The 23,705-nt window shown below is 42.4% G+C and overlaps 2 protein-coding genes across 5 annotated transcripts in view; both read right to left on the bottom strand.

Moving 5' to 3' along the window:
- PLEKHS1 (pleckstrin homology domain containing S1) overlaps nt 1-21,770 on the bottom strand; it is a 50,219-nt gene extending 28,449 nt beyond the window's left edge. Inside the window, exons 1-4 of the mRNA XM_050802704.1 lie at nt 18,780-21,770; nt 2,391-2,520; nt 1,833-1,871; nt 1,604-1,691 (exon numbers count right to left, since the gene is read on the bottom strand). The gene's annotated coding sequence lies outside the window, so the exon portion shown is untranslated. The remainder of the gene's footprint in view (nt 1-1,603; nt 1,692-1,832; nt 1,872-2,390; nt 2,521-18,779) is intronic.
- An 81-nt stretch (nt 21,771-21,851) lies between these two features.
- The window catches only part of CASP7 (caspase 7), a 61,730-nt gene continuing 59,876 nt past the window's right edge, over nt 21,852-23,705 (bottom strand). For all 4 annotated transcript variants that reach the window (XM_050802701.1, XM_050802700.1, XM_050802702.1 and 1 more), the window contains exon 7: nt 21,852-23,467. In XM_050802701.1, coding sequence (XP_050658658.1) covers nt 23,238-23,467 — 230 coding nt within the window. In that variant the 3' untranslated portion in view covers nt 21,852-23,237. The remainder of the gene's footprint in view (nt 23,468-23,705) is intronic.

Raw genomic sequence — 23,705 nt, 5'->3', positions numbered from 1 at the left:
GGCTGAGGCAGGCAGATCACGAGGTCAGGAGTTCGAGACCAGCCTGACCAACATGGTGAAACCCTGTCTCTACTAAAAATACAAAAATTAGCCAGGCGTCGTGGTCTGCGCCTGTAATCCTACCACTTGCCTATAATCCCTCAGGAGGCTGAGACAGGAGAGTCGCTTGAACCCAGGAGGTGGAGGTTGCAGTGACCCTAGATTACGCCACTGTTTTTGAGCTGCTCTTTGTCAAAAAGCCAAAAAAATCATTTTTAAAATAAAATATTTCTAAAGCCTTTAAAGTTTATGAAATGCATTTGCATACTCTTTTTGTGTGTTTCAGAATGGCCTCATTCTGAGACAGCTCATTTTACAAATGAAAAGTTGCATTTGAGAGAAGACTGAGGTGACTTGGACCTAGGTCCCCTGGCAGAACTCCACACAGCACCACATTCATGCTCATGGACACTCCCAAATAACGTTTGCCTGCCCTGTACCCTGTGGATGTCAAAGTGTGCTTTGGAGGATATCTCTGTCCTTCCAGGGTCTGTGAAGTGCTCCGGAGTCGTGTGTTGTGACCATTCTTCGTTCGTCTCCCCACCCACCATAAAAATGAGAGGACAGATAAGGCAGTAGGGTGTGGTGGTTTAGAGTGCTAGCTCTGGTATCTGGGTTTAAATTTCATCTCCATGAATTATGAGGAATGTGATCTTTGATACTTTATAATACTTCTCTACACTTCCATTTCTAATACTTCTCTACACCCATTTCTAATACTTCTCTACACCTCCATTTATTCATCTGTAACATAAAGGTTATTACCACCCTCATCAGATTGCTGGGAGCATCACTGGAGACACCCTGTTGATGAGCACTCCTCAGTGCATAATAGAAGCTCAATAAATGCTAGTTGTTAGGTCCTTTCCAGCTCAGATATTCTATGATTCTATGGTTGTTTAATAATGGGTAGCAGTTTTTGAGTACTTAATACATTCCAGACACTTCTAAGCAATATGTATATGAAAGATTTTATGTATATGTATACATATAATTTCACGTATACATATACAATCTCATCCTATCCTCATAACCATACTCTAAAGCTTGCACTGTTTTTACAATGATACAATGCCCATTTACAGATGAGGAAATGGTTATCAGAGAGATTACACAACTTGCCTTTGATCATGTAATGAAAAAGAAGCAGAACCAGAATTCTAACTTGAGAGCTGGCCTACTTTGTTCTTCCTCCTACCTAAGAAAGTAGAATTAAGTCTTGTCATAGTTCTGCTTGCATTTCTTGTCGTTGCCCCCAAACAAAAAAGAAAACCTTTCTGATTTAGCTGTTTGATCTCATTCAGGAGAATCTCCCCACAATCACGCCTAACCTATTTAAAATATAACATTATTTTGGATTTAGGGAATACAACATACCAAGAGGTCCATCCTGTTTCCCTCTGACTCTAGTATAGCCTAGGAAGCTTATGAAGAAAGAGCCCATGGAAATACTGCATATCTGCAAAATTTTCCATTTCCAAATTTGCAATTGCTCAATTGCAAAAAAGCTTCTAGATCATCCCAGCCTTGGGAGTCCAAACCAGATACACCAAGCAGTACTTACTGGAAGCCAAGTGGTCGCTGGTCCAATGCTCAGGAAAGTGCCTTGTCCTGAAGATTCCTGAACTCCTGCTGACACTGAGCCTTGGTGCCTGGGTGAAGATTAAGCACAAGCTGTGCTTGAAATCTGAACCACCAGGAAGTTCCCAAACAACTATTCTTGAGCAGATTTTATTATTGCCCCAAATTGAAATGAAAGCTGTGCCCTCGGGGGAAGTTCTGGGGCTTCATACCTGTGGCTCGTCGCAGAACCGCCTTGGTGTCCCAGCTGTCTAGCACGGGAAAATGATAAGCAAACATTTCATTTCAAAAATGACAGCAAACAAATTAATAATAATAAAAAAATTCCTGCCAGACTTTGGACCATGATTACAATAACCCTTATTGAGAACAATGCCAATTTATCCTCAACCGTCTGCGGCAACTACCACTGAAAAAAATTCCCTTTGCCTCCCTCAGCCATATATTAACCAATGTCTTCCTGGGAAGGATAGAAAGGGTTCCTTTGTACCAGATGAGGAAACAAAAAACCTGGTTTCTCTAACACACTTGTACATGCCAATGGTTTCCAGGAAGAGTTGCTCATTCAGCCATAACAGAGTGTTACCATCAACAGGGTGGCGCTAGGCATGTTCCCCTGCACAGCCACCAGCAGCAATTGAATAAACCATCATGCTTAGACCTGCTGAGTGGCATCCAGCCACCAAAGTGTCTTAGATATATTTTCATGTATATTACAAATTTCTAGGGGAGAGGAAGAAGTGACAATGGATTTTATCCTGTTCTACTACCTTTAGAAGTAAAAGTACATCATTTTAATCCTCATCCTCACGAGGGTAGCTGGCCTGGAATCAGCTCAGCCATGGATCCATTGTGCGGTCTTGGCAAGTTAACTGGAGTTCTCTGAGTCTGTTTCCTCATCTGCAAAATGGGACAGATAATACTGACTTCATAGGTTTTTTTTTTTTTTTTTAAGTTAAGTAAAATTTCACATATAAAAAGCATCTAGCACAGTGCTTTATCCACAGTTAGCATTCAGCAGAGGTTATTTCTTTGTTTTTCTCTTTTGCATCCTATGGAGGGTAGATGTTATTGGCTCCTTCATTTAGCAAACCTAGCTGGACTTCAGGCATACAGAAATTATTAATATATTATTTGCTTCCTGCACAGGATCAGTTTTGCTTGATTTAGGAAAAACAACTTCTTAAATTTGATATAGTTCGGATGTCCCCTCCAAATCTCACGTTGAGATGTAATCCCCAGTGATGGAGGCGGAGTCTAGCTGGAGGTATTGGGTCCTGGGGATGGATCCCTCATGGCTTAGTTCTGTGTCTGAGATAGTGAGTGAGTTGTAGCGAGGTCTTTGTTTAAAAGTGTGTGGCATCTCCCCCAACTCTACTGCTCCCACTCTCACCAGGTGACATGCCTACTCCCGCCTCACCTTCTACCACGAGTAAAAGAAAGCACCTTGAGGCCTTCCCAGAAGCTGAGAGATGCCAGCACTATACTCCCTGTACAGCTGGCAGAGCCATGGGCCAGTTAAACCTCTTTTCTTTATAAATTACCAAATCTCAGGTATTTCTTTATAACAAGACAAAGAATGACCTAACAGTATTTCCTGGATGTTCTTTTAGGCCAACTTTGGACTATTCTGCAGATAGTATCTTTACATTAGATCTTTAATCAGATACTAGTTGTAGCTCTAAGTAGTTCATAAAAAGCTTGTACTGATTTCCACTTACTTGGGAACTATAAAGTCCAGACAGACCATTGTTATAATATAGAGACCTAACCAAAAAGGGGAAGAGGGAAAGTTACTGTCAGACTTGTGTTCCTTTAGAAAGGATACCTATGAGTCAGTTAGATGGGCTTTCCGTCAGCAACCTGTTCATCTGTCTGTCCATCCACCTACCCACCCTTCAAACCCACCCTATTCTAGGCTTTTTTGTATTATTTTCCCATAGTATTACAAAACTCTTTGGGGGAAGAAGCCTAATAAAGCTATTTGTACTGTAGATGAACCCATAAAATAAAAACTGAAAAGCAAACAAAAACTGGCACAGACATCAAATACTAAACTTGTGAAACAAACATCCCTATGAAACACAAGCATAGGTTTTTTAAGTTGTCTCCAATGACCTGTAACAAGGTATGGATTACCTGTCGCAATAAGCAATCGCCTGTTCATCTGAAAGATCAGATGAGTTATTCGATGACTTTGTTAATTGAGCTTCTCTGTCATGAAGATGCTCTTTAGTTCTGCTGCCTCTTAACCAAAACACAACTGAACAGTTTATATGGCATGGCAATACCTACTACTTATTGGAGATTTTTGTTTTACATAGGATATCTCATTTAATTCTACCTTGTTGCAGAATAAATTTTATTATTCCTAATTTTAAAGGAGGAAATTTAAATTTAGAGAGATTAAATAACTAGCTAAGGATCATGCAGCTAGTAAGTGACCCACAGAAATCAGACTGGTCTGTCTTGACTCCAAAGCCTGTGTGTGTTCTTTCATACGCTACACTATGTGAGTCCTGGGCTGAGATCAGTTGGCCTTGCTCTCGGCCTACTCTGACTGTGTGATATTGCATAGGTTGCCAGATATTTGGGCCTTGTAATCCCATTACTATCCTTCCCCAAAAATCTCTAAGTACCCATTTATCTCTGATTATGATTATGCCTTTGAGTCAAAGTCAAGGGCTTATTAGCGTGCAGGCCTTTTCACTCCATGCCGCATGCTCATTGTCCATGTGGATAGTAAATGTGTCCTTGTCAGTGACACTGGTAAAGGAGTGACATCAATCACATCACTTCAAAGCATCCTTACTATACCTCTTCTCTGGAACAAAGAATTCAAGGAAAGCAAGGAGAAAGCTGTACACAGAACAAAGTAATAACAAGGGTATCTTTTAGATTATGTTAAAAATGGTATCAAACCAAGACCTATTTTCTATCATCTGTTTGGTTGTGGTCTGAATCATCTGATGTTTGTAAAGAGAAAGGAACTGATGATATAAAGCATTTTGTATAATTTTATGTGATTCTCTTCCATGACTGATTTTGGAAATTGCTCTATGGTTAGGACTGTTTTAGCTGTTAAAAAAGAAAAAAAAACCCAACACTCAACAATAGTGGCTTATAATTTATTTATCATACATCATGCAAGAAGTCTGGAGTGAAGCATTTCCAGACTTATTTTGATGACTCAGTGATGTCAGAACTAAGGTTATGTCTCCGATTTTCTTGGCCTTTTCCATACGGCCAGAAGTTGGCTGTCGTAAGTATCATGTTTCCACAACACACCATCTCAAGCAGCAGGGAAGTGTTGGGAGAAAATGAGCATTCTCCTTATGTGCTTTTCACTTCATGGAGAAAAATTTCTCCTACAAGTCCTGGATAAGACTTTCTCTTACATCTGATTGGACTGATCAGCTGTTACCTCAAGAAGACCAGTCATTGGCAAAAAGGAAATGAGATTTCATTGGCTTGCACCAATCGTGATAATTTCCCTTGCTATCTGAACAAAATTGGGGTTCTGCTAGCCACGAAGATGGAGCATAACTGTTGCAGACATTATCATCCCTCTCTCCCTCCGTCATCCCCTGCCTCCCTCTCAAGATCGTTTCCAAGAACTCTTACTCCTGGTCTCTGCATGCTGAGCACCTTGACCTTTCTACGTGCTGCTCCCTCTCTCCGGCTCACTCTTCTCCTGTTTCTTCTGCTGGCTAACTACTACATATCCTTCAGTTCTCGCTCAGACATCACTTCTCAGTGACTCCTTCTCTCCCCAGACAAGGCCAGATTGTTTATGACACATTATCATGGTGCAGTGTTAACTTCAGTACCCATTTGCCATTTGTAATTTTAGATGCATTTGTCTGATTATTTGGTTAATGTCTGTCTCTTCCTCCAGAAGACTGTATAATCCATTAGTACTGTGTCTGTTTCTTCTGACCAGTGTATCTCCAGTAGCTAGCTTAAATGCCTATCCATTCTTTATTTACAGTGTGCCTACTATGTGCCAGATGTTAGAGATAATAGAGACATGGAAAGATTAGTGTTTTTTGAGAGCTCATAATTTGACCAGGGAGATCCAGAGAAAACTTTAATACTCCATTAGTAATCCCTCCTACTTCACTTTTGTACCTCACTCTTATGATTACACTCTGGACCTTGGAACTACCCATTCTTGCATGACCTTTGATAACTTTGCCTCTGGTGCTCCACTTTCCAACTGCAATCTCCCTTCCTTCTATGCTTTACGTTTCTTCACTTCATCCTCTCCAAGACCTCAAGATTCTGGACCCTTCCTCGTTCTTTCAATATGTCTGCTGAGATCAATGTCCATTACCAGCTGAAACTGCCACTCTCTCAACCCCCTGCAAAAGGAGATAAAGTGGGCTGAACTTTGCACAAGAATAACCACTTATGGGATCAGGGTGAGCACCTTACCCTACGACTGCTTCTCTATTGGCTGGCTGTTGACCCAGGGAATGGCCTGACACAAAGAACTTTGCTCAGAAGAGGCAATGGCCGTGAGCCAACCCTTGCTGAAATTTTCTCTTCTCTTTGCTTCCAGGTTACTCTCTCACTTGGTTCTCATCTATACTGATCTATTTCTTTGTTTTGTTTGCTGGGTTCTTTACCAGCATGCAATCCTTACTTTTTGGGGTCCCCAGAGTTCCTTCCTTATATACTGTGTTTCCTTACTTTGTAAGTATTTCTCAATGCTGCAAATACTGTGGGTCCATTGAGGTTGGTGACTGTAAATTTGGCAAGGTTCGGGTTGTGTGATTTTCTCCAGTGGCCTTCAGCTGTTCAGGAGCAGGCATGGGGGAGCCAGGGCCTGGGGTTCCTTTCAGCTTAGCATTTTTGCTAGGAAGATGCCACGGAAGGACAAAGGAGCAAGGGAGTTTAAGACACTTGCTAAAGAATGCTTGAAATGTTGACTTATGGAATCAGAGGGTCATAAGGAGGAAATAACCAAGGACATAAAAAGGTAAAGGAGATACGAGGAGATTCTTGGGGAGGAGAATCCTGGGTGGCGATTCCTGGTGAGATGTGCCATCGAAGACAGATGGTACAAGCTGACTGAAGGATAGGAAGTAGTGCTTGGAAGGAACATGTTTGATTGATCTTAAAATAGAGAAATTGCAAGGCGCAGGTAGCTGTGTAGCGTAGAAGGTCATTGGTGATGAGGAGATCAAGGAACTGAGGGGCTAATATGTTTGGCCATCCACATGGATGTCCAGTTGATGGAGCAAAGTCCTTTTAAAGTTCTCTAAACATTTTAAAAACATGAGAAGCAGAATAAAGGTAATTAACACTACCTGCTTCCCCCAATACACATACATACCTGTGTCCATTTTTGTATTTGGATTCATCTGTTAGAGCAAAAGCAGATGTAGATGCCAAAAGAGGACTTGGAGATCCACAGAAGATTGAAGTCAGAATCTTCCTTATTTAAAGAGAACACTTGGGTCCAGTTTCTGGGGATTAGGGAATGTACACAGGTGACAGAGGATGGCCCAAAGATTTCGGACTGGGAGTCAGCCAGTGAGACCACCACTGGGGCAGAGGGATGGGTGATGAGTTCTCCTTTTTTCTTTCATTTCTTTGCCATTGTGGCCCTGAATCTTAGTAGTTCTAACTTGGTTGGCACTGGGCCAAAAGAGTCAGTGTTGGTAAGGAAGGGGTGGCAGTGCAATTGAAGAAAAAGTGGAGTCGGAAGGAAATCCCAAATTAAGGTCCTGTGCAGTGGCCTCTTTCCCACCAGCCCATCACATCTGTAGGGTGTGGTGTAACCCTGGAACCCGATGATTCCTAGAACTCCTGTTGGTCAGTGTGGAGCTTCCCTGCTGCTCTGGATCTCAGAGCAGCCCAATTTTTTTTTTTTTCCACTTCAACTGCTATCATAACAGGAGCAACCCTATTTCATTTCTGGGACCTGGAGAAGAAAGAGCATATGCCATATGGATTCTGTATGAATCATGAATTTGAGGAATCAGGTAAAGCCCATGAAATCAGACTACACATCCCACTTAGCATCGTGTTTTATTCTTCTAAAGTTTTTTATTCTTCTGAACTCAACTTCTAAATGTTTATTGTTCCAGGAGATGTATATCTTTTTAAAACGTTTTCATTCTTTTCACCTTCTATTTAAGTTGAAGGCAGTTAATAAGAAAGAAAATTTCCTTTCAGCATTTATTGGTACCACTTGCATAACAGGCACAGTTGGGAATTGTGAAAAAAGAATTAAACATAGACTTTGCTCTTAGGGACCTTATAAACTAATATGGCAGATAAATCTGTACAGAAATAACGTGTTAGGCAGGGTCCCAGCAGGAAACAGCATGCAAAGGATTTATGGAAGAGAGTTGTTGCAGGGACTGTCTACAGAGGTGGAGGCAGGGTTAAGGGAGCAGCAAGGAATGGTGGTGGGATGGTGGTACAGCAACAGTGGGAAGCTTTCACCTCCTCTAGGCTTGCAGGGATGAAAGGAGGGAGAAATGTTACCCAATTTTGATGAAAGCTGCAGTCATGAGATAAACCTACACTATAGGGGTAGTGGCCATAGTCAACGTATATGGTCAGTTGTCCAGACCATGGCCCAGCATGATGGAGGGAGCAGGGGGGCTGGGGTGGGGTAGGACAGGGAGAAGCCAGCAAAGGAGATTAACAAGAAGCATTCAGAGGAGCATGCGGAAAACCAGGAGTGTGTGGCGTCTAGCAGTAGAGACAAGGTTTGGGTGGGTGGGGGGCAGCCACCTCACATGCTGCCAAGAGGAAGGGTGAGATGGATTTGGTAGGGTAAGGGCAACTGTGGCTTTGGCAAGAACCATTTGGTGAGTGGCGTGGAGCCAAAGTCTGATTGGAACAGGTTAACTAGAGAAATGACCCATCTGTTGAGGACCCTCAGGGCAATAAAGAGTGGAGGAGAGTGGAGAGGGGTTCTGGAAGGGCAAGTGGAGAAAATCCAGAAGGAGTATAATATGAGGATATTAAGTGGTCAGTGCTGTCAGGGCAAGGCAGAGCAAGAGCATGGGGATTCAGAGGAGAAAGCCACTCTCCCAAAGAGGGAAGAGAAAGAGACAGAGGGAGGTCTCATGGAGAAGACAGTGTCTTGGCTGGGTCCTACAGGCTGGTGTGGCCAACAGTTTCCATTTATGCCCCCCAACCCTCCACGTCTCAATTGCCCTGGGTATCCATGTAACTTGTGGACAGCAGACACACTCTTGACCCCAGCAATGGCCCAGTCATGGTTCAGAGGCAGAGGGAGCCTCAGAGGGAAACTGGGTCAAAGGATCCCTCTCTTCCTCTGGGCAGGGTCCATGGGGATGGGAGAGTGTTTTGCTTCCATGAGGGAAGCCAGCCTTGCAATGAAGACGACACAGGACAAGGGCAAAACTGAAAGTCACAGAGATACAGAGCAGCAGTCAGGATGACTTGGCAAACTCTGGACCAAACTGTGCTTGAATTCCATCCTTCCTCTGCACTTTCTCATTATGGGAAACTAAAAACGTCCTAGCTGTTTAAGTCAGTTTTCATTAAATTGTTTTGTGAAATGTCAAACATCTTGGATGAGAGCTATTATGATTTGGACATTACCTAATTGGCCCAAGGATGAAGATGAGGGGAGGGAGTTTGGAGGCAGAGAAAATATAAGAAAAAGGAAGGTGACTCAACATAGCGTAGTATTTACTAGCATGGAGTCAGACTTCCTGGGTCCATTGCTATGTTCCATAATTTGGAGAAGCTACTCAACCTCTCTATGCCTCAGTTTCCTTGTCTGTAAAACGAGAATGATGATAGTATACTTGATAGAGATGTTATGAGGATTTAATGAACTGATATTTGTAAAGAACTGAGAACAGTGTTTGGCATACAGAAAACACGTTATAAGTGCTTGTCCAATAAATGAAGGGCCTTGTGTCTATACTTTACAACTGAACTTATACATGAGTCCCACCTGTAAAGAGAGGGGCTGGGCTCCCCTTAGAGTTTGAAGACTCTCCAAGTACTTTATGTAGTGACAATGTGGGTGTCAGGTAATTCTTTCCATGTTTCATATGAGTAAATAGAAGTTTCAGGAAGGTCAAAATCATTTAAGAGAGAATCTGATAACAAACATCATGATGGAGTTAAAGCCCAGCAGACTAAGAATTAGGACACTGAGTTTTATGCTTCTGCTCTGCTTCAACTCACTGAAGACCTCAGGTCTGTCCCCTTTCTTCTTCTTATGGGTATGGGGGTTGACCAGATGATCTTCAGGTACCTAACAGACTTAATCGTTTCATAATAACACCACTGTAATTGATTTTCCAGTTTAGCATTTACAAAGCATTTGGACAGCGTCTTCTGCTCATGCAAAAACCTTGTCAGAAAGGCATCATGGACATTATTTTCACTGTTTTACAACCAGGTAGGGAAGCCAGCTGATGAAAGCTTTCATGTCAGGTAAGTTATCCCTGAGGGTAACGGGTGCTGAATCGCACTGGGAAACACTCGGAGCGGGTGGAAAACACCTGCCTCAGAGTTATTCCATCCAGTGGGGAGGGAGCTGGGGTATTTATATACCAACCCTGCCAGTCGTCAGGGGACATTAATTTATTGGCATTTCTAGCCTGTCATACATGTAGCAAAGTGGGTTCAAGGGACCAGAGGAATCCTTGGGGCAAAAACACATGGATTCTGGCAGTTGAGAAAAGGTCAGTGCACTGACATGATTAGCATGAGGAGATATGGGCAGCCACCACCAGCATCTACTACAGTCTTCTTGGGAAGGTGCTGTTGTCATCTTTACTTGCAAATAGGCGTGTAAAATGTGATTTTAGTTGAGTACATTGCTATTCTGAACTCAGTTGCCTTACATGGGAAAGGGGACTTTGCAAATGTAGTTAAGAATCTGGGGATGGGAAAATGAAACTGATTCAGGTAGAATGGGGATGCCTGTAACCTCAAGGCAGGCCCAGCATAGTCACAAGGGTCCTTACAAGAGGGAGGGGTAAGGCCAGAGCGGGGGAAAAATGCTACTCTGATGGCTCTGAAGGTAGAGGAAGGAGCTAGGAGCCAAGGAATGTGGGCAGGTTCTAGCAACTGGAAAAGGAAAGGAAAATGTATTCTTCTCTAGAGCCTACAGAAAGAACCAGCCCTGTGGACATCTTGATTTTTTTTTTTTTTTTTTTTTTTTTTTTTTTTTTTTTTGAGACAAGTCTCGCTCTGTCACCCAGGCTGGAGTGCAGTGGTGTGATCTCAGCTCACTGCAACCTCTGCCTCCCAGGTTCAAGCAATTCTCATGCCTCAGCCTCCTGAGTAGCTGAGATTACAGGCACCCGCCACCATGCCCAGCTAATTTTTGTACTTTTAGTAGTGACAGGTTTCATCATGTTGGCCGGGCTGGTCTTGAACTTCTGAGCTCAGACGATCCACCCACTTCGGCCTCCCAAAGTGCTGGGATTACAGGTATGAGTCACCGTGCCCAGCCTTTTTTTTTTTTTTTTTTTTTTTTTTTTTTTTTTTTTTTTTTGAGACAGGGTCTCACTCGATTGCCCAGGCTGGAGTGCTGTGGTTGATCCTGGCTCACTGCAGCCTGAACCTCTGGGGCTCAAGCCACCTTCCCACCTGAGCCTCCTGAGTAACTGGGACTACAGGCTCATGCCAGCATGCCTGGCTACTTTTTGTATTTTTTTTAGAAATACAAAAGGTTTCACTATGTTGCCCAGGCTGGTCTTGAACTCCTGAGTTCAAGCTATCCTCCTGCTTTGGCCTCCCAAAATACTGGGATTACAGGTGTGAACCACTGTACCCAGCCATGCTGACATCTTGGTTTTAAACTTCTGACCTCCATAACTCAAAGAGAATCAATTTGTATTGTTTTAAGTCCCTAAATTTGTGATAGTCTGTTACAGTAGCAATTGGAAACTAATACAGAGACAGTGGATGGATATTGGGTGGGTTAATGGAAGAGTCTACCACAGATATCTAGCAGGTATCTTAAACAGCTTGCATAAAACAGAAATTTTGGTTTTCATCATCCTTACCTCTTGCATCAAAGTTGTTCCCAATCTCAGGAAACAGCCCCGTGTCATCCACCTACTTAAGCCAAAAACCTTGAGGTCATCCTGGATTTCCAGCCTGTTTTTGTTTAGTTTTGAGATGGAGTCTCGCTCTGTCACCCAGGCTGGAGTGCAGTGGCACAACCTTGGCTCACCACAGCCTCCGCCTCCTGGGTTCAAGTGATTCTCATGCCTCAGCCTTCCGAGTAGCTGGGACTACAGGCTTGTGCCACCATGCCCGGCTAATGATTTCTAGCCTTTCCTCACATTCCCACCTCAAATTTATCAGCAAATCCTACTGGCTCTTGCTCAGTAGGTGTATACTTATCCCCAAACTCACTGAGTTGTATATATTAAATATGCAACAGCTTTTTGCGTGTCAATCATACCTCAATAAAGTGTTTTTTTTTTTTTTTTTTTTAAAAAGGCCACACCCAAATCGGACGTCTTCTCAGGACCCATTCCACCTGCCATCATTTCCACCTAGGTCATGACTGCAGCAGCCTCCCACCTGGCTCCCTGCTCCACTCATTCTCCTGCTAATCCATTCTCCAGAGTGTCTTTCACAGTCGTACATCAGATCCTGTCCCTCCCCTGCTCCAATCCCTGCAATGTGGTTTCCCGTTTCATTAGAAGGAATCCAATGTGCTTGCCACAGGCTGAAAGCCTGACTGATCTGGCCCTGCCTGCCTTTTGCCCCTGCTTTCAGCACCCTGCTCTGCAATACTGGCTTTTTTTTAAAGTTATTATTTAATTTTTCCATAAGGTATTGGGGTACAGGTGGTATTTGGTTACATAAGTTCCTTAGTGGTGATTTGTGAGATCCTTGTTCATCCATCACCTGAGCGGTGCACACTGCATCATGTATGTTGCCTTTTAGCCCTCATCCCCCTCCCACTCTTCTTCCCAAGTCCCCAAAGTCCATTGTATCATTCTTATGCCTTTGTGTCCTCATAGCTTAACTCCCACATATCAGTGAGAACATATGATGTTTGATTTTCCACTCCTGAGTTACTTCACTTAGAATAAGAGTCTCCAATCTCATCCGGTCACTGCAAATGCTGTTAATTCATTCCTTTTTATGGCTGAGTAGTATTCCATCATATATACATATATATATCTCACAGTTTCTTTATCCACTCATTGATTGATGGGGATTTGGGTTGGTTACCATGATTTTGCAAGTGTGAATTGTGCTGCTATAAACATGTGTGTGCAAGTATCTTTTTCAAATAATAACTTCTCTTCCTCTGGGTAGATAACCAGTAGTGGGATTGCTGGATGAAATGGTAGTTCTACTTTTAGTTCTTTAAGGAATGTCCACACTGTTTTTGTAGCAGCTGTACTAGTTTACATTCCCACCAGCAAACCCTGGCTTTCTTGATGCTTGTCAAAGAGGCCCAGGTGGTAGCTGCCCCAGGGCCTTTGCATGTGCTGCTTGCTCCACTGAGAACCCTGCTCTTTCACACAGCCATGTGGTCCACTCCCTCACTCCACTCTGGTGTCTGCCCAACTATATTCTCCTCAAAGAGGCCTTTCCCAGCCACTCTGTCTGACATGGACTCCTCTCTCCCATGTCACTGTTTCTGAGCTCCTTCTCCTACTTTATCTTTCTTTATAACCCTCCTCTCTCTATCACTCTCTCTAGAACTGTCTGTCTTCCCTACTAAAAGGTAAATCCTATGAGGACTAAGATTGTTTTGTTCAGTGCCAACAACAGTGCTTGGCACAGAGTTCAATAAATATTTGTTAATTGAAATGCACACACACACACGCACACACATATGGTTATTTATATGATTACTTCCTTTTGGATGTCACGGACAGTTAAGGGTAAGTGGTGACTTCCCACGTAGCTGTGGTTTACCTAGAACACGGATTTGTGCATTTTTACAGAGCCACCCACATCTCTCATATCTTTATGCCTGAAAGAGAAATTGGTCTTCAGCTCCCACAAGTCCTGTCAAGCTGGAAGAGAAATTGTGAACCAACTGTGTAATTTCATTGAAAATACAAATCCTCCAACACAGCCCCTTTCAATCACAAAAGGATCTTTTTGTGCTCTCAAATGCGAGGCACCATTGTCCCTGTTGGGTATGTGGGACACTGTTAGGTGCTGGTTGATTATAGCAAACTCTTACCTGGCATTCTTACTTAATCAACTATTTCTAGCACATACCCAAATTTCCTGTTTTTTAAAGTGATCATGTTCTTTTGCCCTTGGTACTTATTTTAGTGTTTTAAAACATACATTTTTGAAAAAGCTGATAGAATGTATCTTTTTTTTTTTTTTTTTTTTGCAAATTCTCTCCTGCTTTTTGTTTTGTTTTCTCTTTCCTCTTCCCCCTCTTATAACCAGTCTCATAAAGGGCGTAGCTATCCCTTAGGACTCTCCTTATGCTCTAAAGTTTCTGAACTGTTCAACTCACCCCTTTGGGACTATTCTACCACTGGTGAGAAGCTTGGAGGCAAATGGGAATCTCCTGGAAAGGTTTAACAACACTGATGGCTGGGTGCCAGCCTGAGAGATCCTGATTTAGTTGGTCTGGGGTGCTGCCTGGGCATTGAGATTAGAAACCTCTCCAGGTGACTCTAAGGTGTTGCTGGTGTCGACAGTCATCACATATAGTCCCTCTCTTTAGAGTCTTTAGAACTTAAAAATCAACTCCACTGGTCGGGTGTGGTGGCTCATGCCTGTAATCTCAGCACTTGGGAGGCTGAGGCAGGCGGATCGCCTGTGGTCAGGAGTTCGAGACCAGCCTGGCCAACATGGCAAAATCCCGTCTCTACTAAAACTACAAAAATTAGCCGGGCATGGTGGCCCATGCCTGTAATCCCAGCTACTCAGGAGGCTGAGGGAGGAGAATCGCTTGAATCCGGGAGGCGGAGGTTGCAGTGAGCCGAAATCACTCCATTGCGCTCCAGCCTGGGCTACAGAGTGAGACTTTATCAAAAAAAAAAAAAAAAAAAAAAAAAAAAAAAAATCAACTCCATAGACTCCTTGAAATTTTCCATACTTCTTAAACTCACAAAGACTTGCCTTTTGCTTGATGACTCAGTTTTCATAAGAACACCCACCAAAGGAAATGTCTCCTTACTTGATTTTAGATTTTTTTGGGAGTTTGCAAAGCCATTTTTGTGTGTTATTTTCCTGGCTCCTCCCAACATCACTGTGAGGTGGGCATTCAGGACTGAGATGAGGCAATGGAGCTACGGCAGTGGTCTACAGAGTTAGGCTAGGGCTGCCAAACTGAGGAGAATAAACAAAGAAACACAACAAAAAATAACTCCGTCTCAAAACAAAAAACAAACAAAAAAACCCACTCACACAGGACACCCATTTAAACTGAAATTTTAGATAAACAACAATTAAGTTTTTAGTATATTTTGTGCAGTAGTTGGGATATATATATTAAAAAATGGTTTTTCTAACTGAAATTCCAATTTAACTGGGCCTCTTCTATTTCATATGGCAACTCTACACTCAGCGCTGACTCGTCTTCTGAAGCTCAGGCCAGCATCTTATGCCCTTCTCTTTCCTGCCTATGACCTCCAGCAGCTTGACTACATCGCTTTTGGAAGACATTCTTCCTCTCCATTGCATGGGTAGCCGTCATGCTCAAAAAGAACCTCTTCTGTATGTCAGCATCATTTCCATGTCCTTTTGTTCCCCCCATCCTTATCTCCTTTCTGTGGCCTCAATTATCGATAAGATCAAGCTGGTTTAAAAAACACAACCCAACATTTACTTGCCTTTTGCTTGATGACTCGGTTTTCATAACAACACAAAACAAAGGAAATGTCTCCTTATTTGATTTTAGATTTTTGGGGAATTTGCAAAGCCATTTCTGAGTGTTATTTCCTTGGCTCTGCCCAACATCCCTGTGAGGTGGGCACAAGACCTGTGGAGATAGGCATTATTTCCTAGGTACTCACATAGGACTAATTCAATCTGAGGATGAAAGAGGAATGGTTTGGAGGGATTAAGAGACTCCTGAGGTCATACAGCTTGGAAGTGCCAAAGTTGGGATTTGAACCTGGGACTGTCTGACACCAGGGCCTTTTTTTTCTTAATTAGCATGCTAGGAAAACAAGAAGATGGTACTGAGGGCCTGGTGGCTTAGCTATTCAAGTTTTCCAGACTTGCTCAATTTGGCTTTCTGCAACTCCTGGGGTGTGGAACAATCATTGGATAAACGTTTTTCCATTCCATGTGGGTGACTTGAGAGATTAAAAGTGTTGACAATATAGCAACCCATAAGATGCATACATATTCTTGGAAACCTTATTTTTAACCCTGAAAAAAAAAAGTTGTCACCACAAGGTTCTGGAAGAAAGATTTCAGCAGTCATTGCCAGCAAAGTCAACACTAAATCAACCCAGGGACATGTTCTTTAAACACATTTGCTGAGGCTAAGGGGCAAATAGTTTATGCTGATTCTGGGTAACTGGCCACAAATATGTGTCAAAGAGGCTTTTTTCCAAGTGTTCAGTATCTTGTTTGGTATAAGCTTCTCCTGTGCTTTAGCCCTCTGTAAATATTTGTGCAATTAATGTATGCTGGCAAATGTCTCAAGAGGAAAGCAGGCTACATTATGCCAAGCAAAATTGTAATTAGCAACACAAAAGAAAAAGAATTTGTCACTTTCATCTCAGTGCTTAAAAACTGTCAGCACTTAAGGCAGCTGGAAGCTTCAGAAAAGATAATTTGCAAAAGCTGATTTTCCTAAGCATTTGAGAATGTGTCCTATACCCTAATATATTAAAAAAATTTAAAAAAAAACCACACATTCACTTGAGAATTCTGTGTTCCCTTCACTACTTAACATTAATCTAGTTAATTACAAAAGGTGCTGTAGAGAAAAGTTCCTTTAAAAATGTCAACCTCAAAATGTTGTTAAGGGGAGCATTTTGCATTGTGGCACCTATGAGGCACTGGAGGAGAGGGAATACACGAGTGGCCCATCTTGTCTAGAAATGATTGCCTAAGTGATGCAATCGAGAGGAAGAGAAAGAGGTGCGCCTGCTGACACCAGCTGGAGAAGCCAGTGCACCTGGACCCATGCACTGAAAGCTATCTGCTGATCCACCCCTCCCTCACACATCGCAGCCTTCCTCAAACCAGCCTGTCAACATGGGTTTGGTGTTTCTGTGCAGCCTCTGGAAGTTCCTGGACAAGAACGCTCCAGTACTGAACTCATTTATGCCCTCAATCCTTTGCTATTCAATCTGGGGATAGGATGGCTAGCTGGGTCTGCGAACAGCCAATGCACTGCTGGCCCCTGGGTGATCTTTTCCGGCTGTTTAATTTGGGCTTTGCTGCCACTCCTGCGGATTTTTGGTATCAGAATAAAGCATGTTGTCTGAGGACCACCTGCCTCAGAATATCTAGGAAGGTTGGTTAAACATGCAGATTCCTGGTCTCCACCCCAGACCTATTGATTTGCAATGAGGATGCGGTGGGGCATAGTGATTTCCTTCCTAAACAGATCTTCCAGGAATTCTCAGGCCGTCTTCTGCCTGCTAACCTTAATTTCCTCTCCACCACCATCCCTTCAGCCTTTTTGGGAGGCTGGAATGGAAGATGATGAAAATATTTCCTTTGGAACCCCTCTCGGACTCCCCAGGCAGGATGCACCCCCTCTGTATTCCTGGGTAATGTGCACATGACTCTGTTACAGCCACTAAGCCCTGGAGGGATTTGTTCACCTCCTTTGAAATAAGCATCCTTTCTTGGTCATCTTTTTACCCTCATCCTAATATAACATCTGGCATCTAGTAGGACTCTTCGAATGTTTGCTGAATAAAGCAATCGCTGATCTAATCCCTTCACTTCTGAGAGACCTCAGGTTGAAAGCATAGACTGAAGAGCATGACCAAGGAAGAGACCTGGAGGTAGAAAGAGCAAGTGGAGGCATCCAGGAGGGCATCTTCCATTCTTGCCCCTCCATGAGCCTCATGTCATCGTCATCATCATCATTCATCACCATCATCTTTGATATCCACTACTCATCCATTACTTTGTAACCGAGTAGCTTAGCTTCAAATACTGTTTTCAGAACCTTTTTTTTCTTTCCTTTCCCACCTTATGCTCCCATGCCTATGCACATTTATTTACCTAGATTCTTGTTACGCTCACACCATGCCCACTTATCTTGTCATGTATTTCCTTAGAAGCTTCAGGGGCCGAATCCTGATATGGATGAGGCATCTCTGGAATTCTCTCCCGAGTAGAAGATGACTTCAAGGATGGAGTTCACTTCCAGCGAGACATTAACTGCACGATTGACTGCAATTAATTTGTAACCTGGTTGGGCCCAAGATGGCACTGGCCCCTTTGCCAGTTGGAATAATAATTCAAGATAAGCCATCGGAGTGAAACATGCCACCTGGCACCTCCTAGCCCCTCCTACCTCTCTGTATTCCAAGCCTCTATTCTTAAACCGTTGCCCTCTCTCCAGAAATTGAAAAGGTGGCAGTTTTCCGAAAGGATTCTGACCTTTTCCCCTTGCTGGCAATGGATAATAAAATTCTCTCTCTTTTGATCACACCTCGTTCTTGTTATTTTGGCTTCTTTCTATAAGTGGTGAGCAGCTAGACCCTCTTTTGGTTACAACTTTGTGCCAGGCATTACACTAAGCACTTCCTATACATTATCTCATTAATCTTCACATTACCATCCTCATATGTAGATGAGGAAACTGAAGGACGGCCTAAGGTTATGTGAGTATTAAATGGTTAAATGACAGAGTTAGGATTAGAACTTGGATCAGACTCAGAGCCTAATTTTTAAACATGAATGGTTAAAAGCACCTCTGCTAAAAAGTTTGATGCTGTACTAATTGAGATCTGCTTTAAATAGCTGAAGCTAGAACTAGCAACGGAGACCAAACCTATCTTACCATTTACACTTTCCTCTTTACTAAATCTTACACTATTTACTTGGGCCAGACCCTTAAAGCTTGAGAAATGCGCAGCCTTGTTTATTTGCAGCCATAACCCCATGTGCCTTCCAAATTTAAATTCTTTGACACAGTTTGGCTTTAAATGATTACAACAAATTTGTTAGAAAACTGTAGTGCCATAAATATTCATAGTGCCATAAAAACCAAAACTTACCCCGAAGCAAACTCGTCGTATTTGACTTTTGCGTTTTCTGATGTTTGTTGCGTACTTTTAGAGAGCCGTACCTGCATGAACCTACAAGCTAATGGAGTTTCCGCGTCCACATCAGTACTGTGGTAGTGGCTGGGCTTTCCACATATGCCCTTGGTGTGTTTGTGTTAATGATTTATGAATCAAAAAGAATTATTTGCCACCTGATCCAAAACAAAGCCCTGAGGTCTAACAAAAAGGTGACCTATGGCCTGAGGGCACACTGGCTCTAGTGTCCACTGGGCTCTGGGGACAGGACGGGTGGAAAAGACAAGCTCTGAAGCCTCAATGCTCAGCAGTTCTGCCACCAACAAAAACATGCAAGAAATGGCTCCTTTAATACCATTATGTTTATGAAAACATTTTAAAGGCTGCAATTCACATTCACAGACACTTTGAGATCATATAATCCTTTTATGCAGCAAAGGCTTATTTAACAGGGAGATGGGTAAAGAAAGTAAAAAGTGTACTATATACTTTAAGGGTATCGTGGAGTTTTAAAAGAGATTACGAGAGCTTGAAAATCTGTCTTCCATGAAAGCTCCGAAATATTGTTTTATTAATTCTTTGTAGGTATGTACTATCACCTCCATGTTCAGTGCAGAGGGAAGACCAAAATGTGTGTGTGTGTGTATACATATATATATATATATACACACACACACACACACACACACACATGGTCCTTGCCCTCAAAATAGAGCTTCCTAAACTGTAATGTACACATGGACCACTTGGGAATCTGGTTAAAACGCAGATTCACGTTGAGTAGGTCTGGGGCGGGGTTGAGAGTCTGCATTTCTGACAAGCTCCCAGGGGATGCTGATGTGGCCAGTCCAGGCACTCGCTCAGTGTTGCAAGACACGAAAACATTTACAAGGCACACAGTGTAAAGTAGCTTTCTGATCTGCATGTCTTCGAAGAACTCTTCAGGATACCTGGGCTGCTGCTATTTGTCCAGTGGCTAATTAACACAGAAGAATTGTTGCCATAAACTGATGACCAACACAGCCTCTTACCTGGCCAGATGTTTTCCGGAAAAGGGCCTGAAAGAGGAAAAGCTGGCAAAAATGCTGTGCTTCCCGGAAGTCGAAGGCAATCAATCCTTGCTCACCAGAGTAGCTGGTAATGAAAGATTTCAGGTGACTTCAGATTTGCACGACTGGGCAAAATAAGGGATTTGTCAGCCAGTGTCTAGGGCATTTTGGTGGATGTCATTTCCTTTCTCACAGAGAGGCCTTGGTTCCCTCGAGGTTTTAAATCATGTAAATTCAGTGACCGCAGGACTTTCAGACCGATTCGTAGCAATTCATAAACACATTGGGCTGATGACAGCTTGTGGGAATTTGCTCAGACAAAAAGGCCAGGGCAGAGCCCAAAGCTGTCTGTGAATGTATTAATAGTTAAAACATCTAAAAAAAAAATATTTCTTTTTTCTTTTCTTTTTTTTTTTGAGATGGAGTCTTGCTCTGTTGCTGGAGTACAGTGACAAGATCTCAGCTCACTGCAAACTCCGCCTCCCAGGTTTAAGCTATTCTTCTGCCTCAGTCTCCGGAGTAACTGGGACTATAGGTGTCCACCACTGCGCCTGGCTAATTTTTGTATTTTTAGTAGAGATGGGGTTTGACCATGTTGGCTAGGCGGGTCTCAAACTCCTGACCTCAAGTGGTCTGCCCGCCTCAGCCTCCCAAGAGCTAGGATTACAGGCATGAGCCACCGTGCCTGACCCGATAACTAAAAACTTAAATAACCTAATGGCACCTTGAGGAAAATGAAAATCCAAACAGAAATCCAGCTTTGAGCTCATAAAGCCAGTGGGAATGCTGTAGTCTGCACTGTCTTCCCATAGGACAAGGGCAGCGCCCTGTCTGATACTCCTGCGAGGAGGAACTGGGGTTCTGAACAACGATTGGGATTGTATATTCATCAGGACTGAGCTCTCCTTTAGGGTAACTTGTCATCAGAATTTTGGAATATAAAAAGTCTGGAAAGTTTAGAATGAAGGTGGTATGACTGAACACATTTCCAAGTTGAACTCAGATTTCTGATCTCAATAAATAAGTGTCTGCCCATGGAAGTATTCAAGGACTAAGACTTTATTAAAAGTCTAAGGGATGAAAGGTAATATTCATTATCTGTAAGCTATAACTTCCCAGAAAATTCAGGAAAAATTAATCCTGATACTTGGGAGCATTTCTTTCCCTTTAATGAAGGTTAAAAGGCAAATAACTAGATTGTATGGTGTTACTTCAAATTGCAATGCTCTTAGGCCCTTTGATTTCTGTGATAGAGACCTTTATTAGATAGCTTATTTTCCAAAGAACAGCCTGAGAATTCTGGGAATAGCAGTGTGGATGCTTGTTATGATCTCCAATTTTGAACATTTGGAATATTTTAGATGGCAGAAAACCAGGGACAAGTCTAATAAATGCACCCAAAATTAGTTTTCTTATTTGAAAGATACTTTTATGTTATCTGATTTTACTGCCAAAATTAATAAATGGCAGCCCATCACAAACATCTTTCTAAGTTGATTAACCCTTTATGTGAAGAGTCCTGGCTTCCCAAGTAATTACTTACTTATTAGTGTACTAACTTCAAAAACATTATATTATGTATTGAGGTCAAGTCAATAGGGTCAATTCTTCTTCATCTTTTTTTTTTTTTTTTGAGACAGAGTCTCACTCTGTCGCCTAGGCTGGAGTGCAGTGGCTCGACCTTGGCTCACTGCAACCTCCATTTCCTGGGTTCAAGCGATTATCCTGCCTCAGCCTCCTGAGTAGCTGGGACTACATACAGGTGCCCACCACCATTCCCAGCTAATTTTTTTGTATTTTTAGTAGAAGTGGGGTTTCATCATGTGGGCCAGGCTGGTCTCGAACTCCTGACCTCAAATGATCCACCCACCTCGGCCTCCTAAAGTGCTGGGATTACAGGCGTAAGCCACTGCGTCCAGCCAATAGGGTCAATTCTTACCCTGTTTTCTCATTTCTCCATTGTCATAAATGACTTCAAAAGGAAAGCAAACCGGACAGGTTAGGAATTAAGCAACCACATTTTTAATCAATACATATGAACATTTGTTTGTTAACCAGTTACTATTAGGCAGAAAAAAACAGTCATTTATCAAGATTTCAAAAGATACCACCACCTTGAAAATAAAGTGCCAAAAATCTTTGCCATAAATTCTTCCTCACTTATAGAACTAAAATTAACAAATATTTACTCAAAATAAGGCTTGGAATTATCTAAAAAGTTCCAGATATATTTTAAAGATTTAACAGATTTTGCACATAAAGCCAAAACAGATTGTTTTACACATACATAGACTATCTGACAACCCAATGAATAAATGATTGAATGGATGAATTGTTGAGCATTAGTGATTACTTATGTTCACATTATGGGCCAGGCTTACATCCATTTCTTGTTCTTCTCCTGCCTCACTGTCCCTTGCTCTTCCAAGGCCCTTGGTAAGGTGGCTTCCAGGTAGGCCTGGGCGGTAAGGTGCTGGTGGAAGATGTGAGGGCAGGAGAGGTGAGACCAAGGTATTCTCTGTATCTGACTCAGTTCAATCCATCTCAGGCAGTGGCTTTGTCCTTGTCATGGCTCCACTTTCCACAATCCATTAGTGGTCCTACCTCCCACTAGGCAGCCCCCACCATGGTTCCAGCTCCTCTGGATGATCCTACTACTAGACTCAGGAAACCAAACCTCTTCCCATTATCGTCACAGCCCTGGGTGTGTTAACAGCTTCTTGCTATTTGGCTTCTCTTTTATCATCTATGTAAGTCAATTTCCTGTATTAAATTCCCTCTGTTGAAACACCTAGAATGGTTTCTGTTTTCCAGACGGGATCCTGATGGATACATATCAGAATCATTTAGCTTTTTCTCCTCTTATCTGGAAATTTTTGCATGAAAATCTGCCCTAAGCCAGTGAAAAATCATTCAAATCACACTCAATACCCACATTCTGCAATAAAGGTCAGTAAATATCCCCTTGGCTGTGTTTTGTCAAATACTGGGATTCTCTTTGCCAAGTGCAAACATGACTCTGCCTACCACTGTTACCACCAATTACAGAGGACACAGCCACAAGCTTTCTCCAGAGGTCACTTTTGTTGCATGTATTAAGTCTAATAGGTAAAAGACATACAAAGAGAAAATTAATCTTAAGAGAAAGTTACACAGTTACCAAATGAATAACATTATTTAAAAAGTCTCTGAAAATTCAGAGAACAAAAGACAGCACCAGAAAGTTTCTTCCCTGTTGAATCAATACATTTTCCCGAAATGAAAATTCTGGAGAATTTCTGAATACTTCAAGAGCATCAAAAAAAAAAAAAAAAAAAAAAAAAAAAATTCTGATTCATTAGTGATTGATCCATTGCTTCTCAGCTAGAATGCACCCCTGATATGGCTAATGACTGAAGTAGAGTTCCTTGGTGAGCATAGAGACCACACAGGGGATCTGCTTCTTCTCATGGAAGCATGCGTCATCAGACTGAGACTCAAAGTGCCTGGCGACTCTGTCATTCACCCTGGTGAGGATCTGCATGATCTCCAGGTCTTTCCCGTGCTCCTCCAGGATGGAGCAGAGGGCTTGCACAAACCAGGAGCCTCTTTGTGGGCTCCTCCACGAGTAATAGCCTTCAACAGGAAAGAAAGGAGATAATCAAATCAGCTAATTCTGACAGCTGCTCCACTCACCAATGAGACTGACTCTATGGGGCTTTTACACCTGCTTTTCAGAAATGATTTCACTCTACTCTGCACACAAGTCATTAATGAGAATTATGCTGGTGTGCTCAGAGAGCAAACATCTGAGATTTAGAGGGTTGGCATGAAGATGCTAGAAAATGCTTTGGGTATTTCACTACGGAAATCC

Source organism: Macaca thibetana, chromosome 9 (genome assembly GCF_024542745.1).
Source record: "Macaca thibetana thibetana isolate TM-01 chromosome 9, ASM2454274v1, whole genome shotgun sequence".
Classification (NCBI taxonomy): Eukaryota; Metazoa; Chordata; class Mammalia; order Primates; family Cercopithecidae; genus Macaca; species Macaca thibetana.
Note: the sequence above shows the minus strand (reverse complement) of the source record. Positions and strands in the feature narration are given on the sequence as shown.